At 39.4% G+C, this 20,247-nt stretch overlaps 2 protein-coding genes across 6 annotated transcripts in view; both read right to left on the minus strand.

Annotated features, from left to right (window-relative positions):
* The window catches only part of LOC110832284 (uncharacterized), a 50,796-nt gene extending 38,862 nt beyond the window's left edge, over positions 1-11,934 (minus strand). The window contains exons 1-2 of one of the 4 annotated variants that reach the window (XM_022069137.2): positions 11,779-11,934; positions 11,520-11,591 (exon numbers count right to left, since the gene is read on the minus strand). The gene's annotated coding sequence lies outside the window, so the exon portion shown is untranslated. Of the gene's footprint in view, positions 1-11,519; positions 11,592-11,774 lie in introns of all 4 variants that reach the window. The other 3 variants (XM_022069134.2, XM_022069135.2, XM_087357560.1) reach the window with 3 other exon arrangements.
* A 747-nt stretch (positions 11,935-12,681) lies between these two features.
* LOC110832290 (sphingosine-1-phosphate phosphatase 2) lies at positions 12,682-20,238 on the minus strand. Of its 2 annotated transcripts, none has more exons than XM_022069152.2 (5): positions 19,373-20,238; positions 17,598-17,707; positions 17,092-17,181; positions 15,476-15,648; positions 12,682-14,888 (listed from the first exon to the last, which is right to left on the minus strand). In XM_022069152.2, the coding sequence occupies exons 1-5, from the start codon at positions 19,854-19,856 to the stop codon at positions 14,471-14,473; spliced, it is 1,275 nt and encodes a 424-aa protein (XP_021924844.1). In that variant the 5' UTR covers positions 19,857-20,238; the 3' UTR covers positions 12,682-14,470. The 2 variants fall into 2 exon arrangements, with proteins under 2 accessions (XP_021924844.1, XP_021924843.1); XM_022069151.2 differs by having other exon boundaries at positions 17,544-17,707.
* Between the last annotated feature and the right edge of the window lie 9 nt (positions 20,239-20,247).

The raw sequence follows: 20,247 nt of genomic DNA on the forward strand, positions 1-20,247 counted from the left end.
TTCGAGTGCACTTTACCACACACAAAAGTCCTACTTTTCGCGCTAACCTCATTCTCCACTATTCAATCACCCAAAAATACATAAAAAATACTAATTATGAAATTCCTCATTGTGAAATTGTCCTATAATCATGCGGTTACTTTTTTCACAAGCCCCAATATTTCCCTCAGTGTTTCGTTCTGTAAAACGATAAGTTTGATATGCAACGCACAGTGTTCACAAATCCTTGAAGTCATTGTAAATCCAACAAGTAGAAAACAATACTGAAGACCGCATTATCAATAACCATGCCAGAAAGCTTAAGCACAACGCTAAGAAGGCGTATAAAGAGAGATGTGGAGATGAAGATCCATGTCTTCATATCGACGTTAGATTAAGGCGAGCGATTAGTTGTGCTGAAAGCAGGCACAGCTGTAATGGTATCCGAAACCAGTTTTCTAGTCTGTATTAACACTACAGTATACAGTTTATAAAACTTGATGTATTTTAAGCATGTTATTAAGTATTTTTGTTTCGTAAAGTAACAAGTAGCCGCGGTTCCCTAACCCCGAATTTCCCGTAACGTGGTCTTGCCAAGAGCAGTGTTCTTCAGGAGTGAAACCCCTGTGGTTCGCGACGGACTGCCGTGCATTGTGTCTGAAGTTTCACGGTAGACCTTGCTGAGTGACGAACACTTCGTCCTTGTTGGCGGCAGGTGTCTAAACGCGAGATGCCTAGCAAGAACCGGTTACACGCCACAAATCTGTTTCAAATGTCTCATTATCAGGAATCTTCCCTCGACCTCTGATGCAGGAACCATGTTCTGCAGCGTACGAGGACACAACTAATTCCATGATACTGGGCCTTCTTCCTCAGCACTTCGGAAATTTGTACTTAACAGATACGACTAGAAAACATTTCTAAGTCAGCTAAACGAAGTGGAAGTTACGAACAGTGCCGGGTTCAAATGCCAATGCTTTAGAAAACTTGGACAATAATCAGGAAATCAACAGGGAAAGTATTAAGAAAACAACATACAATAGGGTGGTCACGCTTATCTACAGCTCTTCGCAAACCACTTACTGGATTTCGAGTGTGGTTACTGGGAGAAATTGCAGAGGATATTTTTATTCTGAACCACGTCGGTTCACTGCAACGACTGCTTTACATTAACCTGTAGCCAAACTTTCTTACTAAAAGCATTTTCTCGTACGAATTACATCTAACGAAGTACGAGTGTAGACGAACTCCGTACTGCATACTGCTCTTTATTTCACATGTGCGATACTTTATTTATTACACGCATAGTTCTACCTTTTCGTACAACCACAGCCCTCGCAAAACTCGTGCAGACTTCTAGAAAACCATCGCTAGACACCACTCCCAGAAATGCGTGGTGCTAAAACCACGGCAAAATTTTAGAGGTGATAACTATGCATATACGAGGGTCATTCCAAAAGGATTGCACCATATTTTTTTAAAATCAATTTTTATTTTACAACTTTGCTATTCACCCAGTGGATAGGTACAGCCTTTAGGAACAAAAAGCTACTTTTCATCGTAATCTCCGTCTCTCTCAACTTCCTTACACCACCTCGGAGTAAGGACTTGTATGCCCGCACGGTAAAACTCGGGATCAGCGCATTTGAGCCACTTCTTCACAGATGCCTCAAGGGAGTCATCGTCCTCAAACTTTGCCCCACGAATTCTGTCTTTCGGTTTACCGAACAGGCGATAAACTAATGGTGCCCGATCAGGATTGTATGGTGGGTGTGGCAACACTGTCCACCTCAATTTTGTGATCGCCTCCGTGCGTCTGTCAGTTGCCGCGGGACCCACCTCGCACAGACCTTCGAAAATCCCAACTGATCCAATATCCTGCACACACTGGCTTCTGCGATGTCCAGTCAGGGTAACAACTGTTTCACAGTTATGCGTCTGTCCGCCATGATCATGTCCACCCTCTCAACATTGGCATCCGTCGACGCAAACTGTGGCCTGCCGCTGCGAGGCATGTCCACCTTTACCTGATGTTCTTTGTGCCCAGCGGCTAACTGTGCTGCTATCTATCTGTGTTCTGTGTGAATAGCAACACGGTAGAATAAAAGGGGATTTTTTTTTAAAATACGGTGCATTACTTTTGGAGTGCTGCTGATTATCTGCGTCGGCAATAAAGGAACATCAAGATTATGTACAAAGACACAACCGCCAAGAACGCTTCTGGAAACAGTGTATACAAATGAAATATTTATTATAATTACCTGCGTCAGAAAGAATAGTTTACGAGTTAACATAAATTAATCAACTGGCACTTAAAACGCCATCGAAATTTCCCCTGGCATTATAAAATTGATAACCGTGATATTTTACTAAAACACTATTGCCATTAAATCTATCACACATGTCGTTTTTGCTATGCTCATGGGAAGTTTATAAACACGTCTTATATTTTTCTCAGCACAATGAAAACAAAATGGTCGACAGAAGGGGAAAGAATCCTGAAGGTCACACAAGTGAGGTTTAGGCCCGTTATACTTGCACGTACCACAAAACCAGTTCCTGATTCGCCCCAGAGACCTGGATTATTCTCCGTTATGGCTCAAGACTGCTTCATATTCCCAGCACTAAAATCAGACGTCTCAACAATTGTAATGCTTAACGCCTGGGAAAAGATCGCACATTCCGAGTATAATCACTTCCCTTTCTTTCACACCTGCATGATGGGGGGGGGGAGACAAAACACATAGAATTAACTGCTTTGAGTAGCATTCTAACACGTGGGAACACAACTGTGCAGGGAAATGATTCCATTTTCTCAAAATTTCAATGTCAAGACTAAAAGAGACGCACTTCTACAAACAAACAAAAGTCCTTGTTGCTGGCTGGTAAAATGAACATTTTAGTTTCTGGAATTAGGGTCCCGAAACATGCTGATCGAGAATGATCAGTGCATAAATTACGTAAAGATACAAAACAGGCAGACCGTTTATAACAAAACACAAGAATGTGGGATTTAACTCATATACAACTGCAGTGAAAGAACAGTGTTACACATGTGAAACAAACAATGAAAGAAAACAAGAATGGTCAAGACATCGACCTGTGAACTATAAACACTGGAACCGGAGAAGGCCTAAAAACATGTCGAGTGTCCAGGACATGGGTAGTTAAAAACAAACCGAACTGTATTCGTCTCGAACAGCTGATGCAGCTACCGTGCAAAACCGCTCTTAACGTTTTGTCCCGTGAACTTACGAAAGCAACAATTACCGAAAGGAGGAATGAAATTCTATCGATATTTTTGTGGTGAAGGCACGATGACAGTAAGTTACATTTATCATTGAAGTTGTAGGCGGTTGCCCGGACTTCTAAACTTTGCCCTGGCATGCGCCCGCTTCTGCCGCCACTGCCCGGTTCCACCTAATCTCATGTCCTGACGCCAGACACGATAACATCACAGAACGAAGAATCGAACAGACAGCAAAAGCTTTCTTCTGTCTGTTTGCAGTAGAAATACCTCAAACGAGACGCCATTCACTTCAAATTCCTGAAGAGACCAATAAAGCGAACGACTGCACACACCCCAAATTACAAGGTCCAGTTGTTCATAATCTGTATACAGGTTTTCCATGCTGGTAAAAGCGACCAGATCTCGAAGCTAACTCACCTCCACCCAGTGCAGCGGACGTTTGGTACATTTAACGGCATGACAGCTGCCCAGGTTATGTACGCCGCATATAATCATACATGACCGAATTGAGAAATGCTCGAAAGAAAACGCCGATTGCTATGTCAAAGTATTATCTTCGAATATGCGCGGAAGGATTAATAAAAACAGAAATTACCTCAGTAGACCAGATTTACTGGATAACTTTCGAAATGGGGCTCCACGAATACGAAGAAATATTCACGACGATATTCAGAGGAAGAATAAATGCGAACCACGTATCTTGAAGAGCCGGCTGTAGCATCCAGCAGGCAACGCGTGCCACCTGCTGCCTACAATGGATGTCAAAAATTAGCAGATTTGTCGTAACAAAACGACACAACCTCTTGCTATATTTATAGTGTTTCCGTACAGCTGTCATAGTAGACCGACGTTTCAGAAGCGCTTACTGCCTCCACCATCCTAAAACATTGGCCAACATCTACGAGATTACACGATGCAATATCCCAGAAAGCTGTCCCCTTCCTATCTGTCAACGTGGGGACCTGAAATCTTACAACTCTAGGAGAATTATGGCAACAAGAGTTTCCAGGCGTGTCCTACTAGCCCCCTAATATAACCTGTCTGGACATGCAGTGCACTTTGTCTACAAAGCGCAAGAATTTGTATAATCCGTACCTAAGCTTTTGGGGCGAGAGAGAGAGAGAGAAGGCAAGGACACAACGCCAAGAACGGCTCTTGTTTGCCACCAAATCACTATTTCTACAAGAATTGTAAAAAGTGCTAATTTCAGGTTTATGTACCATCTTTCCCTCACATGGAACTACTTTTCGTGGTTATTTCTACCTTGTCTACTGGGTTGTTACGCCGTGTAGTCTGGTAGAAGTTTACCGGGGATAATCGTCCTGATGATGGAGGCAGCAAGGACCTCTGTAACGTTGCTAAGCTTCTACCAGACTACAACACGGCGCAACAACCCAGAATACAGCCTTATTCAAGTTTACAAGGCCTTCCAATCGAGAAGATCAACATCAACATCTTCACCGCCATGAGAAACTCAAATCTTAAAAAGTACTTGTCCCGCGAAAACAAAATAAGTATTACTGGGAGTAATTTGTTCTATTCTGCATGTAGTAGGGGTTTTTGGAACGTAAATCATATCACCTCAACACGCTCCACGATATTTTTAAAAAAATGTTTTAGCACTGGCCAAGCGTAAAATTTTGATTGCTGATGAAGTGGCAATCAGGTACTGGACACACATTTCAAAAATAACCAATAAGAAATTATGTGAAACATTTTTATCCAGTTGCTATTAAACAGCGCAATTCAGAAACGACGCCATTTAAACTGCAGTACAATGACATTTCGGAGGGAGGATCACATGGCTGGTTGTTCATTACGAAGATATTTACGAAACATGAGCTGCTCTATGCTCTACAAGAAGCTGAAGTTACAATAACGATCCAGCAGAGGACGACGTTAATGCTCTTTGGGGATCATGGCTTGATTTCGGTTCATAAAGTTATCGTTACTTCTAGACGTAATTTCAATGTCACTTCTCTTTTTTCAAGAACGTCGCAAGCAGGGCCTGTGTTGATGAAAGGCAGTACATCAAGTCTTGTTTTCACTCCTACAAGGCTGATTCTGTTTAGTCACATGATGTTGACTTGTTTACTTTCTTCATCTAGTTCCAGAATAGGGTACAGGCTCGTCAGAAACGACATCCACAGACGTAAATCTAAACAGTATCAAAAACTGTGTTCTATCTAAAAAAAACACGGCATCTCCATTACACACAGCAGGTCGTAAGTGATTCTTGGGGAAAACAATTGCTGTGTAACTTTCAAGTCAGAAAGAATGATGGAGGAAAAGATTTATGTGTTAACCTTGGATATTGCGCCAAAACAATGACCGTGTACCCTAGATGGTGGCCCCCTAAAAGGTCGAAACATGTCGGGATAACGTATATACGTACTCAAACTATTACGACACGATAACCAGCAAAATATAATCGCTGTTTACTCTGACTCACACGTAACCAACAAAATACTATTATAGAGAAACGCTGAACCCCATAGCATCACCACGCCACTGAGTAAATATCACTTGAACAGCGGTTCTCACAAAATCAAACATCACACGATCATAGTCTTGATTGAAATTAAAATCATGAAGCTATGTTACTGAAGGATCGAACCTCTCGCGAGGTCCAATTTCCAATTTCGGAATCCCCTCTCCCGATCGGCAGTAATTCCATATGCAAGAATTGTTTTTGTGTCAAAAAATGTTTTCTTCATAGAAGAACGTGGATATTCGTTGGCTGAACAGCTGCCATGCATATTCATCTTTCCACTGCTGAAACACTAAACGAATAACTTTTTGCAACACCACGTCTTTCGTAAGATTTGAGGATTTCACAGCGGTGAGTATGAAGATTTCTGTCTTCTGGGTTGTTGCGCTGTGTAGTCTGGTCGATGTTTACCGACGTTTCAGAGGTCATACTGCCTCCGTCATCAGGGCGATTCTTAGTATGAAGATTTCTGTTTTCTGGGTTATTGCGCTGTGTAGTCTGGTCGATGTTAACCAACGTTTCAGAGGTCATACTGCCTCCGTCCTCAGGGCGATTCTTAGTATGAAGCTTTCTGTCTCCTGGGTTGTTGCGCTGTGTAGTCTGGTCGATGTTTACCGACGTTTCAGAGGTCATACTGCCTCCGTCATCAGGGCGATTCTTAGTATGAAGATTTTTGTCGTCTGGGTTGTTGCGCTGTGTAGTCTGGTCGATGTTTACCAACGTTTCAGAGGTCATACTGCCTCCGTCATCAGGGCGATGAAACATTGGTTAACATCGAGCATACTACACAGTGCAACAACCCAGAAGACAGAAATCTTCACGTCTTTCATCAAAATGTCTCTTCTTCACTTATTCGACACTACCTGTTGCTATGGTTTGCAACTACTAGCTCATCCACGCACAACAATTTTAATATTATCCCACTGTCTGGGTCATCGAAATTTCCATCCAAGTGGTCTCTTCCCTTCAGGCTTTGCAAGAGCTTTTCATTTGTCCCATTCGCGAACGCCCCACCCACCTAATCTTTCTAGATTAAGTCTCTTAATTACTTCAAAATTATCCATTCGCAAACGACCTTCACACAAACACAAAACTTCAAAGTTCAATGCAAGTGGGTAAATGGTCAAATTGACACTGTACTTTTGCTTACGCGCCATGCTGAGAAGGTACAGTGTGCATTCCGCCTACTTCAGTGGCGTGCAGGTAGAAGGAGAGCAAACACAAACACTATTTAAACCAAAGATATTACCGACATGGGAACTGAAACGGCGAACTACAAAGAACTGCCGCAGGAAAATATACATACTTTGGACAGTAATCCCCTCTGATACCATTTCCTTTTAATTCTAACGAATCTTGAGCGCACACATTCGCCCTGGCTACAGTAAATCAAAATTGTGTTAATTTGTCTAACCTCAAAGTACTGCATACAGAATTCGTATCTTAGTTAATGTTCGTCATAGTAAATTTAAAATGCCTCCCTCCAATGGTTCATTAGTAATCATCAAACCCAAAACTAAATACAGATTTCAAGCACCAACCATGCTTTATTTTCTGTGCGCCGGGTATTGGTTGGGAAACCTGAAGGGAAGAGACAGCTGGGGAGACCTAGACGTAGATGGGAGGATAATTTCAGGCGAGATCTATGGGAGATAGGAGCTGAAGGAAACTGGATTTTGTTGGCCCAGGACAGGGTCCGGTGGAGGGCTTTGGTTAGCTCGGTGATGAACCTTCGGGTTCCGTAAGCCATCTAGTTAGTTAGTTAGTTAGTTCGTGTGGCCTCCAACAGGATAAGGCTTATACCAAATTAAAATAGATTAACCAGTTCAAAAGGAGAAAACATTCTGCTAACATAAGCCCAATTTCCTCCCTTATTAACAAATGAAAGTAGGTTAAGTATTGTGGAGATTCGTGAGATTTCAGGTTCTCACAGTGACTAGTATGAAGTGGCTGCCTTCTGAAATGCTGTGCCGTGTAGTCTGATAGTAATGTTAACTATACGGCGCAAAATCCCATTACATAGCCAGCCACCGTCTTATATGATATTTAAGAAGACCAATAACTTCGGTTGTGATTCTGCAGTATACGATGCCCAACATTCCACTGCGGCCAGGAGGGGGGGGGGGGGGAGAGGCACTGCTTCCTAAAGATGCAAAACAGACGACTACAATGCACATCCATATCAGGCAGCTACTACACAGCGACGCAACACCTTATCTACAGCTGCAAATCGCTGTTCTTCCGAGACATCAACGCGTAGTAGTACTCTAGCAAATGATCCCGTTCACCTATGTTCACGTTTCATGAGAACTTTGCCGAAAACGCGCCCCAAATTATAAAACAACACTTTCTCAACTGCGAAGGATGCAGAAATAGCCGCGGCTTACTTAAAGGTATCCCAGCATACCGAATGGTCGGTGAAAAAACCACGTGTCTGAAAACTAGGTGCTCAGGAAGATGGTTGGACCTAGGAAGGATGAAATAAGTGGGAGATTTAAAATATTACATAACGAGGAGCTGAGTGAATTGCAGAAGTCACATAGCATACGGAAGGCAATAAAATCTTGGAGGCTCCAATGGGCAGGACATGTGGCACGCATGAGGGGGGCGAGGGGTGCATACAGAATTTTGGTGGGAAATCCTTCTGTAAACCGACCACTGGGAAGACCAAGAAGATGGGAGGGAATATCAAGATGGATTTTACGGACGTGGGCTGTGAGGATGGAAAATGGATGAAGCTGGCTCAGGATAGTGTCCGGTGGCGGGCTTTGGTGTTGTCGGTGTTGGACACGCGGGTTCTGCTACCAGAGAGTTAGTGGAAAAACCACGTAAGCTCAGTCAGAGCAGCCTTCCTTCGGACAGAGAACCCGGGATAACTAAAACAGAAATCAGGCGAGCGAACACCTGAAAAATTGGATGTAAACATATCCAATACCTGAAGTGGGCCGACAAAGAGATCGTGGCTTAACTTAAGGTATGATACTTGTCTGGAAAGGCTGGGAAAGCGTCAATCAGGATGGCCTTTCTCAGGGCTGAAATTCGAACCAGGACAATCCGAGCCCCAACTCAGCTATTAAGGTTTAGAACGCATAGGCTTCAATATCACGAATGCCACGAGCACAAGCCTGTGTACTGATAACATGTCACCAATACTTTCTACGTCCACGTTAAAGTAAATCAATTCATCGTACCAAATATATTTGGCGTGGTTGAATCGTTATTTTTCGGTTTGAGTTCGTAACAATTACAGCCGAATTCTTTTCAATAACTCAAAACCACACAAATGCTGAAGATGACATCGGAAGGTGCAGAGGTTGATCCCTCCTCACACGTTCGCACTATCATCATGTTAGCGTTGGTAATAACGTGAGATTAAAAATTATTATTCCTGGGAGATTTTCAGTGACATGGTTATGTCGAGTTTTACGAAAATCGTCAGTCATTATCAATAATACTGATGGCTGGAACTAGCGTGCGGGCGTACGTTAACAGATCTGTCCTAATAAATGATAACAAACCTTGCCTTTCCTGCTGTAAGTTTTCTAATCCATATTTATAAAAATGGTAGGGCTCCTTATATGAAGGATCAGACCACAACAAAGGCACACAGCAACACATAAAACGCAAACATTTATTTATGCACAGAGAAAAATTGCCGTGTTCGGGCAATGGGTGCCCGATCATATCCGTAAGATATCGTACATTTAGGGGCAATTCGAGTACTGAACAGTTGGCCTACCCTGACACTAGCATTCGCATTCTTCACAACATCTGAGGAATAAACGAACATGTCTGCGCAGCACAATGTTGCTATCACATTTATTCAACAGTTTATTAAACAAAGCTTTGTCAACAGATTAATTTTATTAAATAAGACTGCCAATCATTCGGTCCATTCAAAACTCCACGATGAAGCAAACTGTGGACTGCAATGTTCAGCTCTCCCACCCTCCCCAACAGCAACCGTTTTCAGAGATGACTTAAATTATCACAGATTAGTCAAGTTCCAAGAGACGAAATTCCGGTGTGTGTGTGTGTGTAGGGGAACAATGGGTGACATCCTTGCGTTTCGGTGCATTCAATGTCATGTGCCTACATTCCTCCGTCCATTCAATATCTGCTCACTCGGAAACTTCCCGACGCTGTCTCGACTTCAGGCTGGGGTTGGGCAGCATTGAATTGCGTATGCTACCATGAGTAAATACGAGGGTGGACGAATGTGAAACGAACAGCCTTGTTAAGGCACTGTCACGTCAATAACTTCAAACCAACAAATTGAATCAAATCCAATAATCGAGGTATTTTTATACGCACACATTGTTACAGAACAGGCAGAAATGGGAAATCACGCATCATTCTTAAAACATTTGACTGGGCCCTGTATCTTTTTCCAAGCACAAAACGATTTTCGATTCTTCTATTTACTGTAGAGAAACCAAACATATATGAGTCGATCTAGAGACCGAACAGATCAACATCCAAGCATGAACACAAATCGTTACAATACGCACTCACTGGTTCTGAAATAATAAATATCCCGGGATTAATTTAAACCAACAGCCTTGAAAAGTCTGGGCGAGACTATACATGCAAAATAATTCAAAAGAGAAAGGCTTGAAAAATAGATATATTAACGATACGGGATATCCTTAGTGCCAAAAGTAAGGGTTTAACTAATTATATTTCCAAATTATTTAGAATATTTATTTATACGACCAAACTGGTTTATAAATACGGCAAATGAATGTTTCTTTTTAAGTTGGCCACAATCACAAATTATTATCGTAGATGTTCGCTTTCTGGGCTGTAACGCCGTGTGGACTTCAGGCTGGAAATAGAGACATATTCCTCCTGAACATCTTCCTCGTTATGAAAACGTCCTATTATTATTCTTGTTGCAGTCCCTGACAATATGGATGCGACCAATAAAAATTCTTCACTACCATAGAGAGAATTCAGCGTCTTTAATGGTCACTGATATTCCATGAAGATTCTGAGAAAGCATCGGATTACAATTTGGGGTTCCCAATCGATTAATTCCTTGGGCAAATAAGTAATGTTATGAGCCAGTATTCTCCCTAAAACACCCCACCCGGCACAACCGTCTGAGGGAAGGGGACCAGTCTGACTCACCATCACTTCCGGTGTTGCTATACTTCCCCCCCCCCCCCGTTTTCAATGTCGCGAGTTATCTCGTCAAACAAAAGGATGGAACAAGGGCCAATGGACTCAACAGGGAGCGCACAAAAACTCGTTGCAGAATCTTTAATCTTGCACAGCACTGTACGAGATGAACGACTGTACAAAAATAAAATATAACGAATTGTTTACGACTCCAAACATGAAGAAAAAATGAACATTCTCCCCATTCCAGTTCCAGTGGGTTTGGTATAACTGGCAACACTGTACTCCAGCCAACACCCAAACCATCACAGCTGGTCCAGATGGCGACAGCTCTCAACAGCAATATTCTTACAGCGACATGACCCTCAGACCTCCAACCGAGATATTCGATATTTTCAATTTACGGCGCATAATTCTATTCGGTGATACATGTTTCAAGTTCAATGGACATTCTCAACCCCCAGTACCATTTGTCATATAATAATGCTTGGGTTCCAGAAAGTATTCGACATATACTTTCCGTAATAATAAAAACGCCGTTCAAAATTTACAGTTAAATAAATAACTCCACAACAACAGAACAAGCACTGACGAAGGCCCAATACTCCAAACAGCGCACTAAAATCACAAACTTCTCACTCGAATGTACAAAGTTTTGTAAGTACCGGTACTTACGTTTTGTAGAAGTACCCAACCGCGTTCAAAGCTCCACGTGATTATTACGAACAAGTTCCTTGACGATCAGACCTAAAGAAGAGGATGAAAATGAATGTTAGAAATTGCCACAGGCAGACGCAACAACAGTTCAACGAACAATTTTCCCTCCACGCGATCTAATGGGGACAGGAACGATATAGCACATGCTAGTCACAATTCATAACACAAATGGAAAATAATGCAATATATAAGTTTACCGAGATTATTGTGTACCTACAGACAATTCTTCTTATGAAGCAAACCAGCTCTGATTCAATATCCACGGCCCTTGATGCCCTCACACAACACTGACCGCGATCACTATGCCGACTATGCCGGTTATCAAAGACTATTTGAAATGAGTGCTGTACTGATTAATGTCCGCTCGAGCAACAGCACACTCCAGCGTTCAAATATTGTAACTAAGTAAGACAACTTCCTATTACACAGATGTCACTGCGTGCAAGTATCCATTCACCCAGGTTCCGTACTGCCATCTTTGATCAAATGTTTTACTTCAATTTCTCGCCCGTCGGTTGTTATATTCAACAATAACATGATCTCATTCTTTTAATTTTCAAGACCTAAAGAAGAAAATCTAAATAAACAACAAACTTAATTGTCATATATTTACTTAATATAATTAAACATAATCTACTAATGATCTCTCCCTTCAACATCCCTGTTTAACACCTGAAACACAGAACTGATGTTATGAGGCATGAACCATCCACCATTCCTTCCAATTGCTCCATGATCGTTGTGTGCAGTGAATATGCAGGAGGAAGCTACTTTGAATAAACAGATTGCTTATATATGAAACCATCATTGCTAAAGCTGTTAAAACAGAGTGCCTATCTGACTCAGCTTCACTTGATTATGGATTTAAAAATATGATGCAATAGTCAAGAATGAAATTAACATGACCTCGAATTCCTGTCTGTGCCACTTGTCATTAACTTATATTGATAATTTAAACCAAAATGTATCCATTATTGGAATGTAATACACCATCTGTACTACAAACAGAAGTATTTATAGCATACTACTATGCAGACATTTTATGTGAATTGACAATCACTCATCAGCTATCATTCCAGCAAAATAGTTTTTGTTGTGACCATGTTTTAAAAACTATACCTTCAAATAGCTATACTTTTAATAAATCTATCACCATACAAAACTTTAGGACCCTACAGGGGATGTTTCCATCCCTGAATTCACATAAGTCATAATGATATTACTGAAGACAGGAAATTATTAAGTACAATAATTTTGAGATCATAACTGGCACAATTTTCATAACAACTGTCATGAAAATTAATCAATACAGATCATTCTACTTAACCGGGACAAACACAGAGAATTAACAGGGTTTCTGTCCACAATCTAGTTTGATAATTTCTATGAGAAAAATTACCAGTGTCGGTAGAAGGATTACAGAACTGCCATTAGACAATGATATAATCCGTACAAGCACAAAAATGTGAAGTTTGGGAAGCACAGCAAAAACTTACAAATCTTAGGAAGCACATTAAGGAAGAATATGATCAATAAGTTGTACTATATAATATGTTATACATACAAAATTATATAACTTGGGCTGTACAAGCTATGATCCTTTCATTCACACACAACTAGTCTTAAATGTATTATTTCAAGCTCAACATAGTCTAGCTCTGTTTTAATAGTTTGTGATGTTTACATGATTCTAAAATAAGCAAGAAAAGATTAAGACCTAAGAGTTTCAGACAATGGCAGACTGAGTCTCTGTTCAACACACAGAATGTTATGGGAGTTGGGTGATGAACTGTTGTGATAATGGTGAACATAGCACCTTAATTACTCTGAGTCCGGAAGATAAAGTTAATTTACACATCTCTTCACTGCAAAAATTAAGCACTTTGATGTTGAAGTTTGAAAGTATATTAGAACCTTCCAATCATTGGTGTCATTGAAACTATTTGTATATTCAGTCTATTCACAACATGGAAAGAAAACTGAAGAGATAAGAAGTAAACTTGAGAACACAAAAATCAGGAATTACAGTTGATTTGCTTGTATGGCTACAGTGAGCCACCTTCTACATACGTCATCATATACTGATGAGTTCTGTAATAAAACTGAAATTACCCAAGTTCCTTTATTTCTGAGCAAAGAGATTTAGCATTCTTATTAGCTCTTTATTGCTCTGATGCATTATCACTAAAGTGTTATAAGCCTGAGGAAACACCATGGCCAAACAAATGTGCATTTAAATAAAAAACAGCAATCAATATTTAGAGGTGCATTATTTGCCACATTACAAATGATTAATGATACAAATAAAATTTGATGTAAACACTGTCGAATGTAAAAGGAAAAGCTAAATTAATTGTACTGACAAAATTGTAAAAAAATGTGTTCTTATTCTCACTAATAATTAATGCGATTTTATTCAGATGGCTGCCTTCTAAGTTCCTGCACTGTGTAGTCTGGTAAACGTTTACCAAGGTTTCAGAATTTTGAGAAACTAACAAATGGCTAATATTTATTTCATTCTTTTTATAATATAAACATTTACTCCTTCTAGTACTTAACACTTTCACAGTTAATTTAATTTTGACTGAATATTAACATTCATCAATAAGTCCACATGTAAACTGTTCAGGAACAAAACATTTCCACCATTGCTACAGCAGTTTGTCACCTGTATCACCAGAAGCAACACAGGTCATACAAGGAATGATTTGTGTTAACTACCAGCAAGTTATGCAATTATTCTTATAAATTATCTAATCTGTAAGAGCTGTGTGCCAATTATGAGCATAACTACCATCCTACAGATGTCACTACATATGCACTTCCAGTTGCAGCAAGGCATCCAACCAGAAGGGTTAAAACAAAACTCTGTGACAAGAAAAGTGTATCAAAGCAACATAATACACACACTATATTTCTGTGTAGAATGTAGGTCGCTCTATGCCCATGAGCCTGAACACACTGGGCAAAAGATAGAGTGTATTGAAGCCAAGCAAAGCATATGTGATGAACTTGTAGCTCAGTTCCACTATAATCTTCTGTCGGTTCTGGATGCTGTTTTGTGATCGCTGCAGTTCTCGAGAGTTGAGACGCAATAACGCGCACACTGTTGCATATGAAGCTGACTTGCAGAGTGCACGTGTTGCAACTATGCAGCAGAATCCAATCACTGTTCTCAGAGCACTTAGGCCCAACATCTCATATGATGGCCAGATGATGGCATATGGTGGACTGTCAGGAGATTCGCTCAGCACACCCAGCTGGTAGTTTGTCCAAGCACCAATGTGGACACCAACACACACACTCACCACCATTGTTGTGTCACCACTGAAATATTACATTAGAGTCCATATAACATGTTCATTAATCAGTAAAATTTATCATTGCTTCTTATGCTTTCAGACCTATAATTGATAACTTCCTTTGTGCTTTCTCTGTTAAAAATTTGTTGACAGGAATTTTAAAAGTAGGTGTGGAAAGGTACAAATTTTCACATTTTAGAAAGATCAGTTTTACATTACATTTACTGAAGTTACGTGACAGTAAAGCTTCTTAAACTTATTAAACATTTTCATCATCACCAAATTTAATTTTACTCAATATGTATTTTGGAGCTTCTGATATGAATGAAGTGTCTAATGCACATGTGCTGCTGCTAGGTATTAAAACTACTGCAAAATGTACATACTTTAAAGGCCCAAACACCTTGTTGCTGTGCAGTGCCTCACTTAATATACTATAATTCAACAAATATAAACAAATGTTAACAGATAAGGCTAACTGGAAGGTAGAATAGCAGTGAACTTGACTAGCAGAAATTAATTTCTGAAACTAAAGATAAAAGTAAGGAATACTTTGATTAGTTTACTATCAACTGCTAAAGAAGTAAATTGTAATAGTTAATTCTCTCTTACCGAGTTGGAGTCCAACGATCGCTGCTTGGGTAGAATACCACCAGACAGATGCCAGCAGTAAGAAGAATGGCTGGAGACCAGCTACTAGTCAGGAGATAATGATCCATTGCATCAACTAATGGCACAACTGGTACCATCAGAGCCAATGCAAGCATCACACCTACCACAATATCCTAGAACAAAGAAACTAGAAGCTACAAGCCACTTCTCCTCGTAACTCACTGCCATACTAATTCTCTCTCCATAAGTGAAGTAACTTGATGACATGCAGAATCACAGGTAGCTAATGGCCTAGAGATGGAGCCAGTGTGTTTCTCAGAAATACTGGTATCTACTTAAGAGTCCTCACAGTGTCACAATCCACAAGAACAGAATCAACATGATCTGGTCGATGCCTAAAGGGTGCATTTAATTGTTGATATTCATTTTCCCTTCTTCTTCCTATGAAGTTTCCACTTTATGTGGGTCATGTGACAACTAAGCCTCTCCACCTACCTTTGTCTTCCAACAGCACCTACTCAGTTTAATTTCATGTTCTTATCTCCTTCTGTGTGACATCTTTTCTAAACCTGTTTCCATCTTGATCTCAGTCCTTCTCATGGGTGTTTCTTTGTACTTCCATATCCAAAAATCTTCTTTACAGTTCTGATTTGTTCATTTTTAAACCATGTCATGATGTGTAATTTAATTATTTGTTAATTTACCTTCTATTATATTTAAATTCTAATAATTTTGCTTCTTACTCTCTCCCTTTTGGTCTTGTTCATTACTTTAAATACTTAATACTCCACTTTTTTCTTATATGATTATTAAATGTTATCTTTTCCATACTCCCTACCTTAAAACTTATTCTAAAAACCACACACATACTTAAATTGACACTCAATCCAAAATCAGTCCACAGTGTAAGTACCATTTGAAATTTCTTCTCTAAAGCGCCTTTATTTGGTTCACTTATTATCATCACCACTATGTCATCTGCATATGTAATAACTTTTAGTAATCCATCCTAGGTTATTTACCATAAGCCAACAGACCAGACATCTACCAAGTCTTCAAGATCACAGATTCTTTGGGCTGTGTTCAAAGGGCTTAGCTAGATTATAAATTTGCTTAAATTCTTAAATGAATAACTATGCTTTCAGTTTCTGGATTACTGAATTTGTATGTACATGCTTCCTACATAAATGCTGGAAAACTGCTGCTTCTTAACCATCCAGTTTATATTATTGTTATCACTGCTTTGTATATTAAGATGATGATGAGATAAGAGGTAAATGTAGCATACATGGGGAGATGAGAAATGCTTGTTAGAAACTCTGTGCACACAGACAGGATAATATTAAAACAATCTTAAAGAAATATGGTGTCAGGGTATGGAATGAAATCAGGTTGATCAAGCGGTTTCAGCAGAGGGCTCTTGTGAACATAATAGTAACATCTTGTTTCCATAAAAGGCAGAGAGTTTCTTGATATTATCACCTTTTCAAGAAAAAATTTGCTTCATGAAATTAGTAATCACTGTATGGTATAGCTATCAATACAACAGATGGTAGAAACCATTTATTTAAATCCAATATAACAGATGTCAGAAAATAATTTTTTAAAAATTTTACCAGGACAGAATGCATCCCAAGATACAGCCGGCTGAGGCAAATGACAGAGCACCATCCAATTGCAAACAGGACTCCAAGACTCACAGAATACTGCAACAAACAAAAGCGCCAATTTAAAAAAAATATGAATCAGAAGTATAACGTGTGAACCATTTATAAGTTCAGGTACCCATGTTAGATGGGTCTCTTGTCACTACAGCATGATGTAGTCCCAGTGCACAGGTTGCAGAAGGAGGAGATAGCCTCCAGATACAGAGGATATCTGCAAATATACTGAATAAGCAGTAATGAACATTCAACAGGGGGCAGTCCTGCAGCTTGGGGGTTGGTGGAGTGCAAACAACTCCCACCATAAAACACCATAATGTTACAAAAGAAAACATACCTGAGCATATTAAAAACTTATCAAGAAGGAAATGGTAAAGTTAGTAAGTTAGTTAGTTCAGGCTCACCTGGTACCTGTTCATTGTGTACAGGATTACGGAGAGGGGTATTGAAACACCAACCATTGCATGTGTGGATGGCATTCCATACTCCAATGCCCACTTCTTCTGCAAACGGATAACAGGAGGGCAAGAGGGACGAGGCCACCGCACTACGTCTTTGATACCTTGACCTAGGACACCCAAACATAATTTCATTATTTGTCTATCACGTCTTCCATGGATGGTTCCCAGTTGATTATTTCATAGTTACTGTTGCCACTACTGCGTAAAACTACAACCAAATTCTCTTAACAATTTAAAAACAAATGTTTTGTATATTCTACACAGCAGCTTTAGTAAGTGCAGAAGTGAATTTTATAATGTGATAGATAGGCTGAAGCCTACTCCTGTTATGCATGTTGAGACATGGATGGCCACTACACTAAGTTAACAGAATTGTTCTGCTGCCATTACATTTAGTGGATATGATAGATTCCAGAGAAGAGTTTAGTGTTCAGACGATTTAAAAGGGAAATGCAGTCACTTAACACAAAAATTTTCAAACAATTGGGAAAATCATCAGTGACAAAAATGCTACAGATAATTTAGACAGTATGGTGAACAATGTCTCAGTCAAAGGTATTCCATCACTTAAGGCCTGCGGGGTCATTCAAAAGGGAAGGTGCCACTGAAAGTCTTAATCACCAGTGGCAGAGAACATCAGTTTATTCCTGGGGGTAAATATAGGCAGACTAGGTCCTTGTGCATAATGATGTCCTGATATATTAGTCACTGCATGTGCAGTAACAGCATATTTTAAAGCATGATACTATACTCATGCCCCACCATGAGACTTTCATCTCTTTCCATAGATTAAAGTACTAACAGAAGAGATGTAACTTCAAGGATACAGAAGAAATTTAACTGTCTTCAATGATTGTACTTTAGGAGTTTGTTTGGTGACTTCCATATGAGCACTGTCCAACATGTAGCAGGTTCTGAAGGATGGTACTTTTTAAGGTAACTACATTTAAGAGTTTCATGTATAGTTTTCTGGTTGCTTTTTACAACTGAGGTATCAGCTTGTTGGTAATATTTTATTCTGGAGCATTGCTGGAGGAGTGATGTTTTGTCTCAGCAAGAAGAATGTTAGGATGGTAGGAGAAGGTTGGAGGTAAGAACGGTGGAAGTGACATACCATTTACAAAACTTTTCCTTCTGCTTCAATCAAAAACACAACACAAATAATAAACACAGAAAGACAGCAAATGATATGAACTTCTCTAACAATGCTGAAATAGTAAACCATTTTAATTAGACATCTAGTACTATAATTTCTGATCAATGTTTTAAATGAGTAAACCACTGCAATTTTGGTGCCTTCAAATGATCATATGACTGGAAAGGAATTGCAGACTGCTTACAAAAGGAGTAAAACGATAGATCACAAAGTTATGTAAATTTTAATCTATTGATATGACTATAATATCCTGCCAAATTGAAACATTTCAAACATGAGTTCTCATCCTCCTATGACCTGGGGCGTCACATTATTATCTACAGGCTGTTGAGTTATGACAATTTTTAAATTTCATGGTAATATATTGAAAGAGCTGCTGAGCTGCTATCACAAGTAGGTTCACATATTACTCAATTTTACTCACAAATATTTAATTTAAACCACTAGTTCTTCATTACACAGAGTTATAATATTTGAAAGATGCTGAGAACTCTTTTTTTAAAGGAAAGCATATGCCATAAGACCATGTCTGAACTTCTTTTCAAGAAATATGTACATATTCAAGTGAAGCAGAAACAGACAGAAAACAAACAAGTAAGAAGATGACAGGAATTACCTATGTACATTATCACAGTCCATACTAAGACAACTCTTCTTCCAACGGCACCATCAATGTTCCAGAACCAGAATGGAATAAATGAAGCATAGAAAATTTCATCGCCCAGTGCGGTACCCAGGACAAACAGGTAGTACCACATCCAATTGGTGATGATGTACCCTTTGGATTCTGACTCCGAATCAGATGAGAATGCATCATCTCCTTCTGGTTCACTTGACACCCAACCATTACATTGGATTTCGTTATCGATGCACTTATTTGATTCATTACTAGAATTACGGACACTGGTTTCTACTACCAGCTTCTTTTCTGATCTTAGTTTGACACCTCCTTCAACTTCACACACCGGACTTCTAATATTTCCATTACTTAACGTTAACGAAGTACTTGAATTTAACGGACTAACTAAGTCAACACCATAATACTTTTGAACTCTCGCAACTAGATGAGGATCTTTCATATAATCTATTATTTTCAACATAATTTTGTTTTTAATAATATCACAAGTGTTTACAATTCATCAATTTAATGTAACGTGCTGATTTATTAAGAAAAGTACTTATGAAATTAAGTTACAGGAACAATTCTTAATTAGATGAAGCATGGTATGACGTATTGAATGCAATACTTCATTTACAAAAATAATCCTTCAATTGCAGAATATGAGTAATCACGGAATAATCAACGCGCGCTTTAAAAATCACATAATTACCATCGAATACTTTCCTTAGAGCAGTAAAGAACTACCCAGATTTAAATGTTTTACTTTTCGCATATATTATTCCACGAACAGAACTACTGTCCCTTCCCGAGCACATCACGAGAGTTCAGCCATCACAATTATCACAAATAATACAAACACAGATAAACAT

This window comes from Zootermopsis nevadensis, unplaced genomic scaffold, assembly GCF_977971745.1.
Source record: "Zootermopsis nevadensis isolate Lab colony 2312 unplaced genomic scaffold, Znev_1.0 Znev_ptg000028l, whole genome shotgun sequence".
In the NCBI taxonomy this organism is placed as follows: Eukaryota; Metazoa; Arthropoda; class Insecta; order Blattodea; family Termopsidae; genus Zootermopsis; species Zootermopsis nevadensis.

Bases quoted from the DNA above. Each gene is read 5' to 3' on its own strand.
- LOC110832290 (XM_022069151.2), bottom strand. From the start codon at position 19,856: ATGTTGAAAATAATAGATTATATGAAAGATCCTCATCTAGTTGCGAGA. The intron at 17,708-19,372 runs GTAATTCCTGTC...TGGGTGTCCTAG, and splicing joins GACTGTGATAATGTACATAG to GTCAAGGTATCAAAGACGTA. The intron at 14,889-15,475 runs GTAAGAGAGAAT...GTAATATTTCAG, and splicing joins GATCGTTGGACTCCAACTCG to TGGTGACACAACAATGGTGG.